General features: G+C 43.9%; 1 protein-coding gene across 3 annotated transcripts in view; it reads right to left on the minus strand.

Annotated features, from left to right (window-relative positions):
- Nucleotides 1-19870, minus strand: part of ADCY8 (adenylate cyclase 8) — a 127936-nt gene extending 108066 nt beyond the window's left edge. For 2 of the 3 annotated variants that reach the window (XM_026113702.2, XM_026113701.2), the window contains exon 1: nt 18817-19820. In XM_026113702.2, coding sequence (XP_025969487.2) covers nt 18817-19767 — 951 coding nt within the window. In that variant the 5' untranslated portion in view covers nt 19768-19820. Of the gene's footprint in view, nt 1-18816 lie in introns of all 3 variants that reach the window. The other variant, XM_064507876.1, reaches the window with a different exon arrangement.
- Nucleotides 19871-20091: the final 221 nt, after the last annotated feature.

Here is a 20091-nt window from a genome sequence, read left to right on the forward strand (position 1 = left end):
TCTTTCTCCTAGCAGAACAAAAAGAAAAATAATGACTGAGGTTGTCAGCTGTTCTTGATGTTTATATTAGGCTGTAAACATGAAAGATCGTAGCACCTAAGGACTGCCCTTACTTTGGAGAATTCATGGGTCAAATAAAAGTGATGGATAATATTCTGACTTGCCATCTTGTACTTACTAAACCTGGGTGAACAGAGAGTTTCAGGCAACCTTAACCGCAGTGATAACCAGTGCTGATAAGACCTCAGGGAGTCTTGGGAGACCTCATAAAGGAGAGAAACCATGAAGATGTGGCTCAACCTGCAAAAACCCATTTAGGGTGGGATAATAGGGTGCAGGGGCCTTTGCCCTCCGCCCTGTCCAGAGCTGTGCTGGGTACCACCCAGGAGCAGCGAAAGACCTGAGGCACTGCTGGGCAAGGCTAACATGGAAGTTTGTTGCCAATTATCTAGCATTATCCAATAGTACCTTTAAAAGTCTGTTTTGTCTCCATTTTTTAACTCATACTTAAGAACAGTTCTGGAAGGAAAATGGGAAAATATCATGGGAGCAAATGGAAATGTACCAGACAAAAGCCACGAGAGGTTACAGCATTCCAGACCAGCCGGATTAAAACTTTATCTCACAGAGTTAGGCGAGGACAAACATTTTCCTTTGTGAAACCTGTGGGTGTTATTTTGCTATTAGTCACGGCGAATGCTTCAGTGTGGTGAGCTAGGAGAAGTCAGACTGACATCAAAAGTACAAAGAGTGCTGTGGGAAAAAGTTGACTCAGTCCTTTGCCTGGCAGAATACGCCACAGACGAATATTAAAGGATTAGGTTTCTTCTGCCACTCTGCTAGCAGAGGGGACTTACAGCACAGGCCCTTTTCTGAATTCACACTGGTGTGACCTAGGACTAATTCCTTTGAAGGCAGTTGCTTATACTGGTGTAATACAAGGATGGGATTAACATCAAACCCTGATGTTTACAGTGAGTCAAATTCTTCTTGCTTTACAATACAAGCCATGCCTTAGTTTCCACTGCTTGTGCAAGCAAGAGGAATAGAAACTGGATTATTCGTGGAATATTAAATAAATGATACAACACACAACAACCACTCTCTCTGATCTTGCTGTAGTATCCTGCTGATACCATGAGAGAAGCTGTATTAAATCTTGATGGACATAAACTAAAATGACCCCCCCATCACCACCCTGATGGTTTGAATCAGTATAGCTCTGTAAAAATTAATACATGATTAGATCCAGTGCGTGAACATGAATCCTGTCCACGTCTTTGCTTTACAACAGGAGTTCAGGCAGTCGTTTATAGGCACTCACTCAGTAGCAATGTTGATCTCAACCTGCCCACAGAGAAGCTCATTGATTTCAAAAGAATATTTGTCTGGGAAAAGCAGTGTTTGGTCTCAGGTCCAGTAACTACTATATAGATCAAAGTAGCACCAGTCATGATACATAAACATTGCTGCCCTAGGAGCACACAGCAGATGAGCATCCGAAAAGAAACTCTGCATGACCTTCAACATGCTAGGGTACAAATACCAACGCTGACCATGCTGTGCTTCATGGTGCACACGCGCGCGCGCGCACACACACACACACACACACACACACGGAGAAGGAGAAGAAGAAGAATAAAACTCCAAATCCAGAATATAAATCAAGAATAAGCAGGCAAAGTGTGTTTCTTACTGGAATTTCACACAGCAGAGAGAAAACTTTCTGATTTATTTATAATTTACTGTAATTTTATTCCTTGGAAAAATAAAGCTAAACATAACTGGTTCTAGAAACTGTTCATCCCAGTTGTTTGATGGGTGTTTTTTTTGGTTTTTGTTTTTTTTTTTTTTTGAAGCCAGACAGTGCTGATAGTTAAATCTGTGAAAGGGCTCAAGGAGAAAGTATACAATTAATAACAAGGTAAGATACTTCTCAGCATTTAGTGCTCGATCAAAAGCCTGTTCTGTTTGATGGAGATATGCCTACTGGTTCTGATGGGCTTTTAAGCAGTTTCTTCCAAAAGTCTTGGTTTGTTAACTACCAGAGCACAAGTGAAATGAAGCATTGCATATATCTCAGTGAATCACTAATGTGTCTTTCTTGGTAACAGTTAAATTTTTTTTTCTCTCTAAAAGGATGAAATTAATTCTTAGAGTGTAAGTTCTCCCACCCAGCTGGCTCTAAGCTAGTCAACCCAGTGGACAGACATTCCCTTTCCAAGGGACATAAAAATGTTTCAAACTGCAAAAACAATAGAATTTTTGTTCCTTAAAGGAAAATATGTCAGGCCCCAGTGTTCAAATTATTTTCTGTTTGTTCAGATATTCCAGTGCTGTGAGCAATTAAAAACATGTCTATAGACGGCACTACAAATATGTTAGTTGTTGATATTAAGCCAACATCGAATGACAAAAACTGCAAAGTAACCACATGTTAAATTCAGGGGAAGAACTAACTCAACTGCCTTGTTTATGATGTCCTCCTCATGAATGTTCACATCCATTTGTTAAAATCAGCTCAATTCATAACTATGTGAGCATAAAACTAATACATTCTAGCTACAAACAGATAATGTAGTTGCATCATAAATAGCTATTGTCATGCATTTTTGACCTTCTTTCTTGCCTTCTGCCACATTCTCATATATCATCTCCACAAATATTACATAAAAAATTAAAAAATTCTAAGTGATGTCAAATATTTTTTTAAAGAGAAAAATATTAACAAAAAAAGAAGAATCAGTTGAACTGAACGCATCACAAGATCATTTATTATAAAAATTATTTTGGGGAACGATATTTGGAGACAACTGGAGACAATAAGACAATTTTGGAAAACAAGTAAAGTTATATATATGCATATATATATTTTAGGAAAACCAAAATGTGTGTGTATGCATATGTGCTAAAATTTTCAGGCTTGGGGAGATTATTAAAAATCCACATTATTTTCTCTTTCTTTTGCTAGTAGTAAATAGATACCATTACTGCATTTCAGGGCAGCTCTACCCTGCAGGTATGCAAATGCCTTGTTCAACTGAGACACCTCTAGATGCACCTAGAAGGGAAAATGTGGATACTTAGAGAGATGTAAGATTCAAAAGGCACCTGTAGATGGTGGGCAGCATCTGAGCAGGGTTTTTAAGATTAGTCCTTAGCTCCTTTAGCCAAATGGCTCTCTGTTGGAGCATGGCACAACCTGCTCATGGAGCAGATGTGTACTCCAAAGCAGAGCATGATGCAGGTGCCATCAAGCCAGCAAAGACCAAGTGCAGTAAATCCACATGCAAACTTCCCATCTCGGGCCTAGAAGTATGCTGGGCCCATTCACATTGCACTGTACCCAGCCTAGCAAACCTAACCTCCCAATTTTGAAGGCTAACACAAGCTGAGGTAGCATTGGTCTGTCTTTCCATCAAGGCAGACATGACCGCTACAAGAAATATGTCCCTGGAGACCTCCTGTAAATCCATCATTTTGCACATATTCCTCCTCATTGTCTCCCAAAGGAAGTTATCACCTTGGATTTTAATTAGGCTTTAGCTCTCTGGCTCTCATTCACCAGTTCATCTGTTCTTCCTTCACATATTTCTGTCTTTGAAGAAATTTCATTGAACAAGGCAATGACTGGCCCGAAGTCCCACTGCTCCTGACATCAGCTGGGCACACCAAAGAGGTGCTGGAGTCTCCAGTGGGTTACCCAGTGCTTTTCAAAATGAATGCAGTAAAAGCAGTTTGGTGAGGCATGAAAAATCTGGTTATGGTAGCTTTCAGCTACCAGTTCCCACTGAGTTCAAGTGGGAATTGAAAGGGAAGAGTCATTGTCAGACTTGCAAAATCCTTCCTCTGAGAGATGGGGGCTCCTGCTGACCCCAAAATTCAATGAAGACTTTTTGTTGGATCGCAAGGACAGACATTGCTGATCAGTAGGACTTGCAATTGCAAGAGACAGTAGCTCAGGAGGTAGCCTGCTCCAGTGCTTGCAGGAACTCAGCAGTACTGCTGGAAGTGGATGGGATCATTCAGACATTCTGGAAAAATGCATATTTATTGACAAAATGTTGATGTGCCTATCTTTAAAGTAACCATAACAAAAAATAGCAGCATGACCTATCTCTACCTACCAGCCTACCTTTTCATTAAGATGAATAACAAGAGCGAGTATAATCCACATATGCATTTTATGCCATCCTCCATCTGAACACAAAAAACAGCAGGAGTTTGCAAAGTATGCATCATTACTAAGAGATTACTGTGCAGGCAAGGAGTAGAACTGTTTTTCTAAAAATCCTTTTTGAAGATTTTGATACAGTTGCTCTGAACTCTGCTGATACTGATTTTGTAGTCTGGAAACCAAGGCAAGTTGTTGAATGAATGTATTGCCCTTCACAACACGAAAAAACATGATTAAAATATCCTGGCAAGGTCAGGGTTTATTGCCCTTGAAGAGAACATTAGCCACCATGTTCACTGAATTACAAGTGTGTGCTGCTAAGGCCCTTTGCTTTGTTGGCCAAGGGAGGGAGCGTTTTCTGACTGACTGTTCAAAGGAAAAGCCCAATTCTCTACTTTCTGGAAGAGTGGGTTGCTCAGCTCTAGGAAGGGTACTGTGCTACTCCAGTAACATAAAGCAGCCTCGAGTCTGGCGGACTGAGTCCTGGTAGTTATTCTTAGGGAAATTTTGCAGGAGATAAACTCTCCCATTAGGCTCAGTTTACAGAATAGACCTGGATGCAAAGGAAGACCTCAGCAGGCACAAATTAGTCCTTGCAATTACTTATGACAGTATAGGCCTGTCTTTTATTGTTTCCCTTATTTGCATGTGTACCATTTATCTGTGAAAAATTCTAAAGTCAGCAGTAGCCCCAAAGATTTCAGAGAGAATACTTATACCTTTAAAAGTATACAGGCACTTATTGTCTGAGTCAGGACCTTAGAGCAACAAGGATAATACTTATTTTTACTAATTTCTTACTAATTTCTGATTCTTGCTATTTTCTTACTAATTAAGTAGCATATGCACTACAAATGTACATAACAAACAATATCCATAATAAAGAAGATGATCTGAGTGTCTATATGTAGTTATAAATAAGACAAATCAGAACAGGTTTATAAAATTTATAGAATAAGGAGAGGAAGAATAAAGGTTAATTAAATGGAGCTGATGACGAACTAAAAAATGGCTCCTTCTTATTCAACAGACTTCCTCTTTTCCATTTCTTTGCCTTCACCTGGACTTTGTTGACAGAACAGTACTTTCACCAGTCAGTAGCCTCTTGGGAGAGCCAGCTGGATCCTGTCATTTTCTTGCATCATCAGCAATTTTGTTAGCTGATTTTGAATTGCTGGTTGATCCACTGTGTCCTTAGCAAGCCACAGATATAAATCCCTGATGTTGTGGAATTTCATGCTACATAAATGAAGCTAGTTCAGACTAATCTGTTGGCATCAGTGAAGTGATCACTAGAAATACAAAATAATTTGCTTCTTTGGAAACTGGGAGGTGAGAACACTTTGCACCATAGCCAGAATTAGGTGCCAGTGTCACGGAATTATAGAAGCTAGGGAATAAAAAGATCTTGAGAGGTCTTTTAACCCATGTTCCAGGCCCTAGATGTTGCCCAATCCTCGACCCGCCCCCCCCAACAAAATGCTTCTTTACACTGCTTAATGTTCATCCATATACAGCCCCCCTAGCAATACACAATTATTTAAATATCTTTTTTTGTTATAAGGTTTCTCCTATCACCTTGTTTATACCCTTGCTATAGCTGAAGCCCATCATTGCTTGTACTATCTACAGATGAAATACAGCAAGTATTTCAGAAGAGCAATACACTTCTCTGTAGAAACCCCTTCCATTTTTGCAGTCTGTTACGTTTGCCTTTAGCTTTCTCTTCCCTTGAGCAATCTTCTGTCCTACAGAAGCAGTGAAAATTAGCAGAATCAACTGCAGCTGAGACCAATATGGATCAAGACAGTGTTTTGTTGGCAGAAGGCTCATTTCTCTCTTTTTAAAAGAAGGATAGTGTCTGTTGCTCAAAATATTGCCCTGGCAATAGCAGATTGCCTAAGGGTAAACCTGCCTCGAGCTTTTTTTGATGGCTATGATTGCTGAGAAAGCTGTGGTGAGACCATAGTTCACAGACGTATCTCCTAACACTTACCTAGCAATCTGACAAGGGGGAGAAGCTTGATGGTTCGTACTGGTGGAGGAGCTCTTTCTACTGATGGACACAAAAGACACATACTTACTGATATTGTTCAAACTATCTCCCACCTGCAATATTACTCATATTGCAAAGATTTAATAAGTGGAGACAGAATCATTCCCCAGCAAAAACACTGAATGTGCGCATGCCTGAAGTTTGCTATGAGGTTGTGCTCTGGGACAGCCTGGTATCACCCAGTGGGAGTGGAGAAAGCAAGGTTGCTACCTTGGACTTCGAACCACATGAGGGTGCTAAGACAATAGACCAGCTCCCACAATGAAGCAAGTTGCCAGGCCAGGTGATGACATGATACAGATCTACAGTAAAGTCCCACTGCAGGTCTCAAGGCTGAAATGGACTCAGAGACCTAAGTGGGTACAGAAGGCATGGCATGTGTGTTGAACTAGGTCTCACTCCACGAGCACAGGACCTGTTCCCTGCACTGTCTGTGTGTTTGCTTCAGGGTAGATTCGAAGACGTTAGTTCTGGCTTTCAGATCCTCAGAAGACCTGTGGACCCACTTATTTGAAAAAAATACCTGTACCGCTGTCACAGAATCACAGAATAAGTGAGGTTGGAAGGGACCTCTGGAGACTGTCTAGTACAGAACCCCTGTTCAAAGCAAGGTCAGCTGGAGCAGGGGCCTTGTCCACCCAGATTTTGAACATCTCCAAGGATGGAGACTCCACAACTTCTCTGGACAACCTGTGCCGGTGTTCAACCACACTTACTGTAAAAAAAGATTTTTTTCTTATATTTAAGTAGAATCTCCTGTATTTCAGTTTGTGCCCATTGCTTCTTGTCCTGTGACTGGACACCACTGAAAAGAGTCTGGCTCTGTCCTCTTTACACCCTCCCATCAGTTATTTAAACACATTGATTATACCCCCTGATCCTTCTATTCTCCAGGCTGAACAACCTCAGCTCTCTCAGCCTCTCCTCATATGACAGATGCTCCAGTCCCTTAATCATCTTTGGCCCTTTGCTCGACTTGCTCCAGTACCTCCCTCAACCTGCTGGCAATGCTCTTCCTAATGCCCAAATACCCATTGGCCTTTGCCATGAGGGTGCACTGCTGTCCCATGGTCAACCTCATGTCTACCAGGACCTCCACGGCCTTTTCTGGAAAGTTGCTTTCCAGCAGGTCAGCCCCCAGCCTGTACTGGTGCATGTGGTTATTCCATTCCAGGAGTAGGACTCTGCACTTCCCTTTGCTGAACTTCATGAGGTTCCCCTCTGCCCATTTCTCCAGTCTGTTGAGGTCCCTCTGAATGACAGCACAATCACCTGGTCTATCAAATCTGCACTATGTAATACTGCTTAATTCCTATGGACCTTTGTGGGAGTTAGTGGGACTTAAGGAGTCCCACTACAGGCTTTTAAGATCCCTTAAAGCTTAGTTTAGAGGATGTTGAAGATCTTGCTTGTTACTGCCATGCATTTTTAACTCCCTAGATCCCATGGAGAAATGGGCTCTAGGCCAGATGACTATCCAGGACATAATTGCTATGACCATCTCCTTTTCCACATTTTGTAGACCACAGGGTTCATATAAGAGCTGTGAGGGTTCTAATTGGGATTAGTAATCCCTGCCTTATTTGGTGGATGCGCTGGCACTTATTTTTGTTTTTTTGAGATTTCTTGAATTTTCATCATATGGAAAAGGCCACTAAGGTCTGATACCTTATAACTTATCTACAAGTCTGCAATGGCTGAATCCATATTGTTATTGGCTAAAAGAAGATATCTTGATTTTCAGATTATAGTTTGAATTTTTTATGATAGTAATTAGAAAAAAATGTCTCTTAATTAATGGTATGTGTATATTCCATTTTTTAAATTGCACCTACAAATTCTCTTTAGATATACACAAAATTTAGGAACATTATAAATATTATTTTGACTTGCAAATGTAATTACTGAACCTGAAAGCAAATTACAAAAAAGAAGAAAGAATAAAATTCCGCAGCATTACTTTTGCTGAGTATTTGTAGCTATCTAAAGCAAACCCATGAAAATCTATGAAGTAGTAGGAAGCTTTAAAAATTTAATTATGGAGTATTTTTTTATTATTATTAGCTAGACCTGTTGCTTTTAGATTTAAAAAATCAACTATGTCAAGTTTAATTACAGAAGTCTTGTGTTGCAGAAGCAAACCAGAAGTGGTCTCAAATACGCTTCCTTCTTGTACATCATCAAAAGAGTTCTTTAATAAATGGTGCTTGGATACAGTCTTGGTAAATTCAATAAGGAAATCAGGGTGTTCTGGTAACATGGAAAACAATTTGGCCAGCCAAAGCTTTGTTAGCTGCTTGAAGAGGAAAGAAAAGCTACCTTAATAATTTTTGTACTGTGTATCAAGGCCTCAGACTGGCAAACAGCTTAAACTTATAGCTAACTTCAAGTATACGAGTGATTTTCTTGACTTTAAAATGACTGGCAAAGTGTTAGGAAGAATTTATTATACCACTTCTCCAAAGTCACATTATGCCTGAAAATCCCTCTTTAAAGCTTTTCAGTTTTATCATGTTGATTATTCATGAGATTTGGACTAACAGGCTTATATTAGGTGTTTTACAGTGCAGGAGTAGCAAAAAAAGGGGCTGTCATCAGAAAATATACATAGGTATCCCTTAAAAATAAGTAGAGACAAGTACATTTCTGCAGGAAAGAAAGTGGTAAGTCATTGGAAAAATCAATTCTAAGCATAAACAGCTGTTACAATTGGAAGTTTACTGGAGGCCCTATCATCCTGTACTATCACACAGGAAATGGGAGCATTTCATGTGTTGTCCCAATTCTTGTAGCCTCTCAGGTGGCTAATGAAAAGCAGCAGATGAAGGAAGTTACATCAGCACAATGGGAATACGTATAATAAATTCTTTATCTCTTCCCATTATTGTTGAAAACCTACTATTAGTCCAGGAATCGGAGTCAATTTTCATTGACTACTCTCAAGGGCCTCTAGGCCTTGGAGGATGGACTGTAAATCTCTGCCTCCATTTTTGAATACATTGTTCCATTAATACTTCAAGTATAGGCTACTATACATGCTTAGCACCTTGTTCAGGCAAAGTATACACCTCCCACCGAGCTTCATTGCAATTCAGAGATGAGCAGGCAGGCACGGAGGTTACAGCCCTATTGTATGTTAGACAGCCTGAAAGGAACTTCCCTGGAATGCAGCAGTCTGCACTGCGAAACAGCTAAAACAGTCCCAGGAACACACAGTTTTGGCTGTGGTCAACCAATATTCCCTCAACAATTCCCAAGAATAGTTCAGGCATCATCATAGTCTAGTTTTTCCCACTTCACAGTTTGGGTGCAGGCACCCTGGCTGCGCAGGGTTAGTATAACTTTGAGGAGAAGGACTGAATTCTGAGATGTGTCCCACCTTTGCCTAACTCCTATAGGACAACACAGAGCTAAACAGAAGTCCTGGTACCTACAGCCAGTTTTACTGAATGCCCAGGAAGGAAGGAATTGCTTCCAGACCAAGAGCTTAGAGCATTTGCACTAGGATCAAGACTTGATTACTTGTTTTTTCCCAGTTTCAAGATGGCGCAGCTTGAATCTCTGGATCCCAGTCCTAGGAAAGAGCCCTAATAAGGCAAAACAAAAACCGTCATCTAGGTGGGAATCTGCTCTATTCCTCCTTTTGAAACTGGTCCACTGCACTGCCAGGAATGCAAGAAACATGGGGTCACAGAGAGAACAAGGCTGACCCTGTAGACCAGTGATGAACGCACACTGTATGGCATCTACTCTAAAGTCCCCCTAACACAGATGGACTAATGCAAAGAGTCTTTGGAGTTATTGATGATCAGGCTAAAGCAGAAGAGAATTATACAGAATCGGGTCTTTCCAGAAGTAAACTTGTATGTGAGCAATCCCACTACAATCAACATATCTTACCGCATTCATTCTTTAACAACGGCTCACACAAGTCAGTATAGTACTCCTCTTTCAGTGCTTCATAGAAGATAATGGACATCCTTTGCACAAAAATCTCAGAACAATTGAAGACATTAGTCACATATCACAGCAACTGAGAAAGGCAAATTTATGAATCAACTCAAGCACAGAAAGTGCTGTGTGGGGGTCAACACAGGCCAATGATAAATTTAGTGTGGAAATGGGAATAATCCTCATTCCCAGTCCCTAGATGAAATATGTCATGGATATCACTCCTTCCTGCAAAAGAATATGCATGCTTAACACATTAAAATACATCTATACTGAGCAAGTGTGGGAGGACCTCTATGTTGATTATAACCCTATGCAGAATGCATATGCAAATTATTAATGCTGATAAGCATTAGAGATACTTTCACATACAACAGAGAACCACAGGATTAAAGAATGTGTATATATGGGAAAAAGTTAATTTCTTTAAGTAAGATCCTTACCGCAGAGTTATACGACACCTGGTACATTGTATGATACCATTTAGATCTTCTGTGCTGATTGATTTACCTGGTTATTTCTTATTTATATTGTGATGATACCTCTGGCCTGATGGATGAGGTGGTGGAGCTGAAGCAAGCAACACAGAATAGTTAGCTCCCACCCCAAGCAACTCTACCAGTTAAACACAGCAGGAGAGTTTGGACAAAGGAGAAATAATAAAGTGTCTGAAGATCAGATCCCTCTACAGAAATTAACTGTTTTTCCCAATTAGGATTCTGCATTTGTTGAAAGCTTCCATTGATGTCAGTAAGGAAAAATTTCAGCATCTTATTTTTAAGAGACTGTGCTGTTACAAACAAGGGAAGGTGAAGTTAAAAAAAAATCAAAATTTGTAAAGTAATGATTAAATTGAAACTGAAAAACAGAAGTAAGCAGATAGAAGAATCAAATCATCAAACTCATTCAAATAGTCTTCTGTTTATACCAGAAGCAACTTTGCTTTAGAATAAAACTAAGAATGCCACATAAAATGATAAAACCAGCATTTGACTATCTGGGAGAAGAGCACTTATTTGTTATGGTAGTGAAAACAAAATTGGTTTGGGTTATTTTTGCTTTGCTTTTTACACTGGTATGCTTCAGCTGTTTCTCAGACTACTGCAATGGTTAATTAATGAACTCTGCAGCCTTCCTCTCTCCTCTAGGGCTAACTGTGTGAAACCTTGCAGCAGAAGAAGCTGACAAATGAAGTAGCAGCACTTCCTAAAATAGTTGCTTATAAACAAAACTTCCATAATGAAGTATTGTTCTGCCAGCCAATGGCTGCCTAGCTTTGCAGTTTGTCCCATGTACATTTTCTGAATTTTTTTTGTTCTAGGTTAGGCAGAACCACATCAGAATCTCTGTCTGCAGACCTGGGTGTTTGGAGAGGTGGGAGTGACAGGTCCATTCCAGGAGGTTCCTGGAGGAGCTGGATGTCCAGAATACTTTTGTGTTCTCTTTCAGAGGAAATGTGGATTGAGAATAATGTTTTTCCTAAAGACAGTCCTGGGAGGGATCCCCTCAGATCACCTAAAGCTCCCAAAATCTGTAGGATTTTTTTTAATTAAACTCCAAAGGCTTTGAATCAGATCCCTAAATCAAACTGTTGAGACCCTCCAAGTCAGTCAGGCCCTAACAAGATCCCCAAGTACAATCCCCAATTCCAAGAAGTGCTGTGTAGTGCTGTGCTTTACCTTCCGTGTCTGATCCCCTTGGCCAGGTAGGTCTTTTTCATCCCTGGTATGAATGAACGATACTGGTACCAGAGCGCTCAAAATTCACCTCACCAATAACACAACAATTTGCATTCATCTCCCTCTCCTCGGGCAGACTGCAGCTGGAGATGGATACACAGCTGCCCTGCACCATGAACAGGTCAAGTGAAACTGTCCATCTCGGAAAGCAGGGCTAGATCCAAAAAGAGACTCAGAAGCCACAGCATAGCGTCTTGCTGCACCTCACGTGCTTGCACATGACTGCAAGAGTTTAAACCAGAGGGCTATGCTGAGTGCCACCATGCTCTTAAGGGTCCTTATACAATGCATGAAAAGAATCTAATGTTTCAGACTGAAGATAAATTGGCCACTGATGAATGGGAGTTGCTCAGAGCCAGTTAAGGGGGAACTATTGAAGACAGCGAGTGTGTCTTAAACCTCAGCTTCTCCCAGGATTTAGGGATTCACAGTGAAGTTTTTTTCACTATATTTGAGCTTCTCATCCCCAGGTCCCCACCCTCTTCTGCCCCCAAGGGCACCACATATATCTTTTTGTTCAGAAACTGAATGGGGACCACAATTGTCTTTTAAAATAGCTATTTATCTTCTGTACAGCAGCTTAATGACTGGAAGCTCACACTGGGAGACACCTTCATTCAATACCTCTGGCATCCCTAGAAAATGCCCTTTCTGTAGGCTGTATTTGCTTTTGAGGAGCTGGAGAGGCAGCAGATAAGGAGGGAGAGGAATTTCCCATGGAAGCTGCTCCACTCTGAAAAAGACATTCAAGATTCAGTGAGTCAGAGAAAGGGAACCCGACAGAATAGTCTACTGGTTGGGACATGTGCCTGAGGGGATGATTTAATGGCATTATATAAAACACTAAAATGTTCAGCAAGGACAACACCACAGATGAATTCCTTAATCACTTGGTTACAGAGTCAGATTTTTTTTTCTTCTTTTGGCTTACAGGTCTTAAATTTTTTCTTCCCAAAAGAACAGCTTTCCTAGGAAGGTGGGAAGGTTTGCTCTGGACACTCTCTGATGCCGTAAGAGAGGTGGCTTTGAATCCCCTCTGGAGAAAAGGGATCTAAACCTTGGTATACCCAACTCCTTTTAGATAGCACAGAGCTCCACATAAGTGCTAGTAGCTACACCCAATTTCACCGAATGCCTAGGAAGGAGGGAAGCCCAAGAGCTTAGAGCATTTGCACAAGGCTCAAAACTTTATTTCTGATTTCCCCTCAGTTCCAGGGTGAGGTAGTTCGAATCTGTGGATCCTAGTCCTAGGAAAAAGCCTTAACAAACTCATTTAGATGGGAATCCACTCCCCCTGAAAGGGAGACTTTAAAGTAGATGCCATATAGTTTACACAAGGAATATTTTCATCGCTGTATTTTATTACACAGAGAAGGAGCTTAATGTCCCCCTCATCTAAAGATATAAGGCAGGCCCATCTGTGTGCAGCACAACCATGAAATGAGTTCCCACCAAAACATTGTTTGGATTTTGGATAGGCTGAATGGCAGCTTAAACACCAAGTTGCTGAGGCACTTCACAGGATGCTCAGAAGCAGAAGTGCAGTTCAATGAAGCGCAAGAACACTGCACTTAAAGAAATGCAATGTCAACAAGATGCCTGCTGGGACTGGGTGCTAGGCAGCAGCTGAGCAAGGGTTTTCAGGCCTGGAGTTCCCATCAGCCTAAGCATCACTTTAAAAACATAATTATTTCCTATTTACTAAACTTCACTCTTTACATGAAATACTTCAGTTTTTCTCTTGCTTATCCAGATGTTCTGTAAGTAAGGAAAATGGAGTGAGAAATCCTCCCAGTCTCCACCTTCTCTGTTCTTTGGAAAGAAAAGAATCCATTAAGCAGTTCTAGTCTCATTCCTTGTTTAGATCACATCATTGGCAGGGTTGAAAAGTGGAGTAAGAGGATGGGCTGAAGATGTTTATCCCCTTCAGTCTTCTGTACAGGCTAATAAGGATCATTCCAGCATGATCTGCTGTTAACTGTCAGCTGTAACTGCGCTGCTCCAGCATGTGATTATTTTGCATTAGATGCTGCTGTTTTAGAGCATATGTCCCTTTCTAGATCATGAGAAACAATAAATAAGTGATAAACAAAACCTGAGAGACAACTCCGGAAATGTTCTGACAGCAAAGAAATGTCACATCAAATCCAACAAAGTAACTTTCACTGGGAGCAAGTGCACTAACTACATTGTAGGCTGAAATTCACTGATAAAAGCAGGTTTCATTCATGTTTCTGCTTGAATTCCTCCATTTTGGAGGAACTCTCTAAAGACAATTAATCATCAAATTGTAAATAGAACTAATGCATTTACCCTACTTAGCACAACAATGATGCAGCTGCTTCAGAGAAAAGTGTATCCAATTCTAATCTAATTATACTGTGACCCAGTGATACTGGTCAGGTGATATTACAGGATATAAAAGGAAACCAGATCACAATCCAGTCTAAAATCACACAAACAGGTTATAACAGACTATGGCAGAAAAATGAATAGTAAATAAAGATATGAAAGCAATGATAAAGGTTGAGGTATTTTGATTCTGATTCTCCAGTCTTGAAATATCTTTATACGGTACAGATTTAAAAGATAATCCACAAGCATTTGGCAGAAATTTTGAAGAGATGAGTGTGTTTTGTAGATATGCATGTACTGATGTCTGTGATTGGATTTTGGAAATCATGTAGCCAAAATATACATATAAAAGCTGTCAGTTGCCATTACATAATTGTACTGACTTATTACTGTAGGACTTTCTGTGACTTCACGTATTCTTCCATTTTCTTTTATCAATAATAAGCAATCCTGAGATAGGATCTTGGGGAAAAAAGGCAAGAAAACAAGATTCACTAGATTAATCCACAGAACTGCCTAGATTCTGAAAGACAGATGCTAACAAAGAGAAAAATGAGTTTCACCAGTCTTGGTATTAATCACATGGAGGTTATTTCTAAACATGTTTTAAAAGTTTGATTTAATGTGCACAGTTTAGGACTTGATCCTCCAAAGCATGCAGGTGACTTACTCACCAGAGTAGGCTTACTGACTTCAATGGAATTTACTCATATGAATGAAGGTTACAAGGGTAGAGGATTAAAATGCAGTGTATGTTTGTAGCTTACATAATTCTTCCAAGCCTGTCAAAACCCATATCTATATTATCATCTGCCTACGTTATATAACACTAAGGAGCTGCGAGTTGTTTGTTCTTCCCCATATGCCTGAATCATATATTTGCTCTTAGAAATTTTGAATTATAATTCACATTTTCACCATGGAAAAAGGATCAATAAATACAATACAAATGAACTTTCATTTTTGGGAATGTCAGAGGCAAAAAACACTTCCAGCACAGTATCTGACCAGGTATACACATTGTTGCATGTTACTTGTTTACCAGTAAGACCTTGCATTTCTCATTCATTTCCCAACAGAATATCTACCCAAGTCAATATCAGTGTTGCCCTTACCATGGTATCAGGCCCTTTTTTCCTGGCTTTTCTCTGGCTGAGCAGCAGAACATCACTCAGCATTTCAAGCTGAGGTCAGTTGGGTTAAAGGGTTCTCAGAACTCCCCCAAAGCATTGAGCATCTGACAGAATTAAACCTAGTGAGTCTAGATTTGCTTTATTTAATTACTAATTTCAAGGCAATATTTTTCCTTCACCTTTACCTAGGATGCTGGTTCAAATCAATTTTGAAGATGCAAGGGAAGAAAATCCACATACCCTCTTGAACGTGACTGCAAGAGAAAATGATGAACTGTGGGCATTATCTGTATTCATGCTAATACATACTTTATTAACTCCAACAAAAAGCTGAATCAGGGAGTAGTTATGTGCGCATGTGTTCAGCATTATTAATAATTTAAACTGCTCGTGAACGTATTTATCAATGAAAACAAAATTAATGAAGAGATTAAGAGAAAACAGATCACAGCACTTGATTTTCCTCTTGTATAAACTGTTGCAGCTTCATCAGTTTAGAAAGACTTATTACGGATTTATGCCAGTGTGACTAAGAAGAGAATCAGATCCATTGCCCCAGTGGATACTACTGGATGCAGTAATGAACTGACTCTGGGGTAGACAACTCTTCGTGTTCAGAATTGAATTCATTATTTTCTCTGCATGAAATTCTGGTCTTATCAAAATCAGTGGAAAACAGATTAATGGTATCAGGATCAGAATTCTGCCTTCTGGTTCCTAGTATACCTTAATTCATGGTTTGGGTCCAGTGTAAGCAGCTCTCTGCATCCTGAGCCATAGCAAGATGGTCACAGCTATTGCCATATGATCAGATAGGACATTCAGTCTCATAAGGCTTCTTTGAAGGGAAGATCATTATTTTACCTGGGAAAATAAGCTCCATGATAAAAGACACTGCTTTGCTTGGAAGATCAGGAAATCTGTGTTGTCCCAAAGATTTCCTGTCTAACCTTGATGATACAGTCATTTGAGCTGTCTGTATTCACTTGTAAAGTAATACTTACATAACCGTTATCAGCCATAAAAGCCCTCAATCACTAACCCTTGAAAGGCCTCTGAGATTCTCTGGGGAAAACAAAACAAATCAAAAACAAACAAGCAAAAAGCCTGAAAGCTGTAAAGTAACTAAGTGGGCTGTGCCTCTCCACGGCACCGGCGGCAGCTCGCTCTCTGCAGGCCTCGGGGGACGGGGGCGATGTCACCTGGATTGCTACCACGGCGCAGCGCCTAAGTGCATGGTCGCCAAGCCCGACTCTTCCCCCCAAAGCCCTTCCGCGGGGCGGGGGGTCGCGCTGGCTTAAGCGGGGCAGGCCGAGAGTCTGCGCAGCCCCAGGCGCGGGCGCGCAGCTCGCCCGCCGCCGGCGCCAGCCGCGGGAGGAGGCAGCGAGCGGGGCCGGCGGCTCCCGCCGGGGCCGCTGGAGGGAGCCCCCGGCCCGCGCAGCGCCGCGCAGCGCCGCGCAGCGCCTTCAGCACCGCGGCGGCGGACAGCGCCCCGGCGCCGCGGGAGGCGGCGATGCCGCGCCGGGCTCCGCGCTCCGCCCTCCGCTCCCTGCGGCCGCTGCCCTGCGCGGGGGCCCAGGCCGGGCGCGCGCCGAGGCGGGAGCGCGCGTAGATCGGCACCGATGCGCGGCAAGAGGTGCGGATCCCGCTAAGGAGATCTGTGTTTGCAAGTCCGTCAAGGCAGCCGCCCGGCTGGTGCGCTCTCCCTGCACACCGCTCGAAGGCGGTCTGCTCACACAGCTGGCCAGGGCTTACAAAATAAAGATGTTAGTATTTCTCCCTGGAAATGTCTTTGTTAGGAATGTCTGCGGGAAATGCGTGCGTGCAGGGGGACCGGCTAAACAACCTGCGCATGATGGGGTATCAGTGCATTACTCGTAGCTCCAGCATAGGGCATAGAAGTACATCAAAAAATCAGCGTAACTCACACAGCTTTGGACCCAGCACCAATAACACCAGCAGTGTGCGGCAGCGGGACACAGAGCATGGTTGCAGTTCATTCATCAGCACATAACCATGAGCCGGGATACAAAGACTCTGCCCAGTCTTACACACACAGGGCTCAGCAAGGCTAAAGGCACAGGTTTGCTTTCCTCAAAGCCGGGGGAGCCTGGCCATGGGGAAGCGAGGGCAGGCAGCCAGCCCCACAGCTAATGTGTGCGTATGAGGGAAGGGGACAGCCAGTGGTTGGCAGGGATTACAGAAGGACTGGGGTTGGAGATGTGTCCCAAGCATGATGATCATCAAAACTTCCAGGTGCAAGAACAGCCACTTCCCAGCTGCACATTTTGGCAGTCAAGTAAACAACATGACAGCAACAACACATTCCTCTGCAACCTCCCCCCTTTGGGGATTATCTGTCAGTACCTCCACCCCCTTCTCCTGAATTCCCTGGAGCTAGCCAAATGGAGATGATAATCTGCTGTGAAATATTGGTAGCACAGAGCTATGACAGTCTGGGAAGAGGTGGGGGGGAAAGGGAGCAGCAAGAATCTCTAGGATTAAGTTGCCGCAGAAAGGCTGTGTTTTCTTGCCTTGCAGGGACATTGGGAGTTCAGTGCCTCCTCAGTTCAGCATGGAAGAAGTCAGGCAAGTGCAAAGTCATGTTAGTCCTGGTTTTAACTCCTCAGACCCATATACTGCTCGGTGCCTCCTAGCTGTTTCTATTGCCCCACCACTTCCCTGTGCAAACAACTCCCTGTCCTAGACATCACTTCTAAGGATGCAGCACAACAGTCTTTTTCTCCTGCTCACCAGCAAAACAGGTTTATGAGTGCCCTCCAAAGATAGCCTAGGAGCTCACAGTAAACCTCCGAGGGGAGCTTTCCCCTGATTTCAGTGGGGTATTGCTTTGCTCTCCTTGCAAAAGAGCATCATGCTTTGCTCCTGTATTCCTTAGCTTAGCTCTAGCTGTGCTGCACATATCAAAGCACCAGTCCTCCAAGTATCCCAAGAAGATCCAGAGTTAAAAAGCACAATCAAGTAAAAGGAGAGGTGAGAACTGAGAGCGCTTGGTCAAGACAGCATCGTCTTTCCCATCCCATCCCATGGACCACCGCTGTAACAAAGAGGGACAGTGATAAACGTCTTGTCCTCCCCACTTCCTCCAGGAAAGCTGTTTCAATGAACAGCAGTGAAATGACTGAATGGGGAGAGGGAGTGGGGTGGTCAGGAAATGTCCCCCTCCCCAGCCTTAGGTCAAGCCTCTATCTCCTGCTCCTCAGGAGGGATGGGCACCTGGGGGAAAAGGGGACGGATTGCATCTTGTCTGGAGTCTCCCCTCTAGGTGCCAAACATCTGAGAACCTGACTAAAGGGGAGAGGATTTCTTGGGACACTCCACACCTCCTCTCGACCAAGAAGATAGCAAAAGAGGAAGGTTCCCACCCTTTCCTCACCACGGTACCTGGTTGAGGGAAGTCACAGCCAACCTGGGGATAACCAGCTGCATGACGAGCTGCAGGACAGAGGTGACCAGCCCAGCCAGGATGGCCCAGGTGAGCGGCAGCGGGAGCATGCTGTAGGTTGCAAAAAGCGTGAAGAGCACATAGCCAATGCCGTCCCCGAGGAGGCCACAGCCCAGACCGGCTGCCAAGATCTGTGTGGCCATGGCCACCCAAGTGACCACACCACTGTACTGCAGGTAGGTGTACGAGGTTGTGTCCTTCCTGACCACCACTAAGGCACAGATCACCACCTCGATGCCGGTGAAGAAGCCCAGGAGGATGCCCTTAATGGGGTCCATGGGAGCAGAGGCCAGGGTCAGGTGGAGGAACAGCAGGGTCAGCTTGGTCAGCACGTCCAGGATGTTCATGACCACCTCAGATTTGCGCCGCTGGCCCAAGAAGTAGCGCTGGTAAAGGCGCTCCAAGTCCCGGGACTTGAAGGAGTTGCGGAGCGTGGGGAAGATCACCCCGCGGTAGGTGTAGCCCCAGTTGAGGAAGAAATCGGAGTTGCTGGGGGCGCAGTCCAGGGGCAGGAAGCCAAGGTCCCCACTGCTGCTCGTGCGCTCCGGGAAGACTTTGGTGCCTCCGTTGTTGTGGCGCTCGCCGCCCAAACTCCGGCCGGCCGACTGTCGCCGGAGGTGGTGGTGGTGGTGATGGTGGTGGTGGTGGTGGTGCGGCGGGTGGGGGTGGTGGTTGGGGCAGCAGGTCTCCTCGGAGCTGAAGCCCTTGCCCCCACCGCTGCTGCTCCCGCCGCTGCTGCTGCTGTGCTCCTGGATGAAGCGCTGCTCCGTGATGTGGCGCACGGCGGTCTGCCACAGCAGGCGCTGGGGTCTGCTGCTGCCGGGGGGGGTCCTGTTGATGGTGTAAAGTTCATCGCTGTCGCTCAGGCACCGCACCTCCGAGAGCTCCATGGCGGTGACTGGCGGGGGGCAGAGCACCGGCGGGGGGGGGCAGCCGGCTTTGGGGTGGGGAGCGGGGGGGAGGGATGGAGCCGAGGGAGGGGATGGGGAAGGGCGGGTGGCGGCGGCGCTGGGGTGGCGGTGGGGGATCACATTTATAGGCAGGTCCCCGGGGCCGGCGGCGGGGCTGGCGGCGGGGAGGCTCCGCCGCGGGGCTCTGCGGGGCGGCTGTGCCGGCTCAGCGCAGGCGGCCCTCGCCCCGCGCCCGCGCCCGCTCCCGCGGCGCCCCGCGGAGCCGCATGCCGCGGAGCCCGGTGGCGGCGCAGCGCCGGCGGC

This window comes from Dromaius novaehollandiae, chromosome 2 (assembly GCF_036370855.1).
Source record: "Dromaius novaehollandiae isolate bDroNov1 chromosome 2, bDroNov1.hap1, whole genome shotgun sequence".
Taxonomy (NCBI): domain Eukaryota; kingdom Metazoa; phylum Chordata; class Aves; order Casuariiformes; family Dromaiidae; genus Dromaius; species Dromaius novaehollandiae.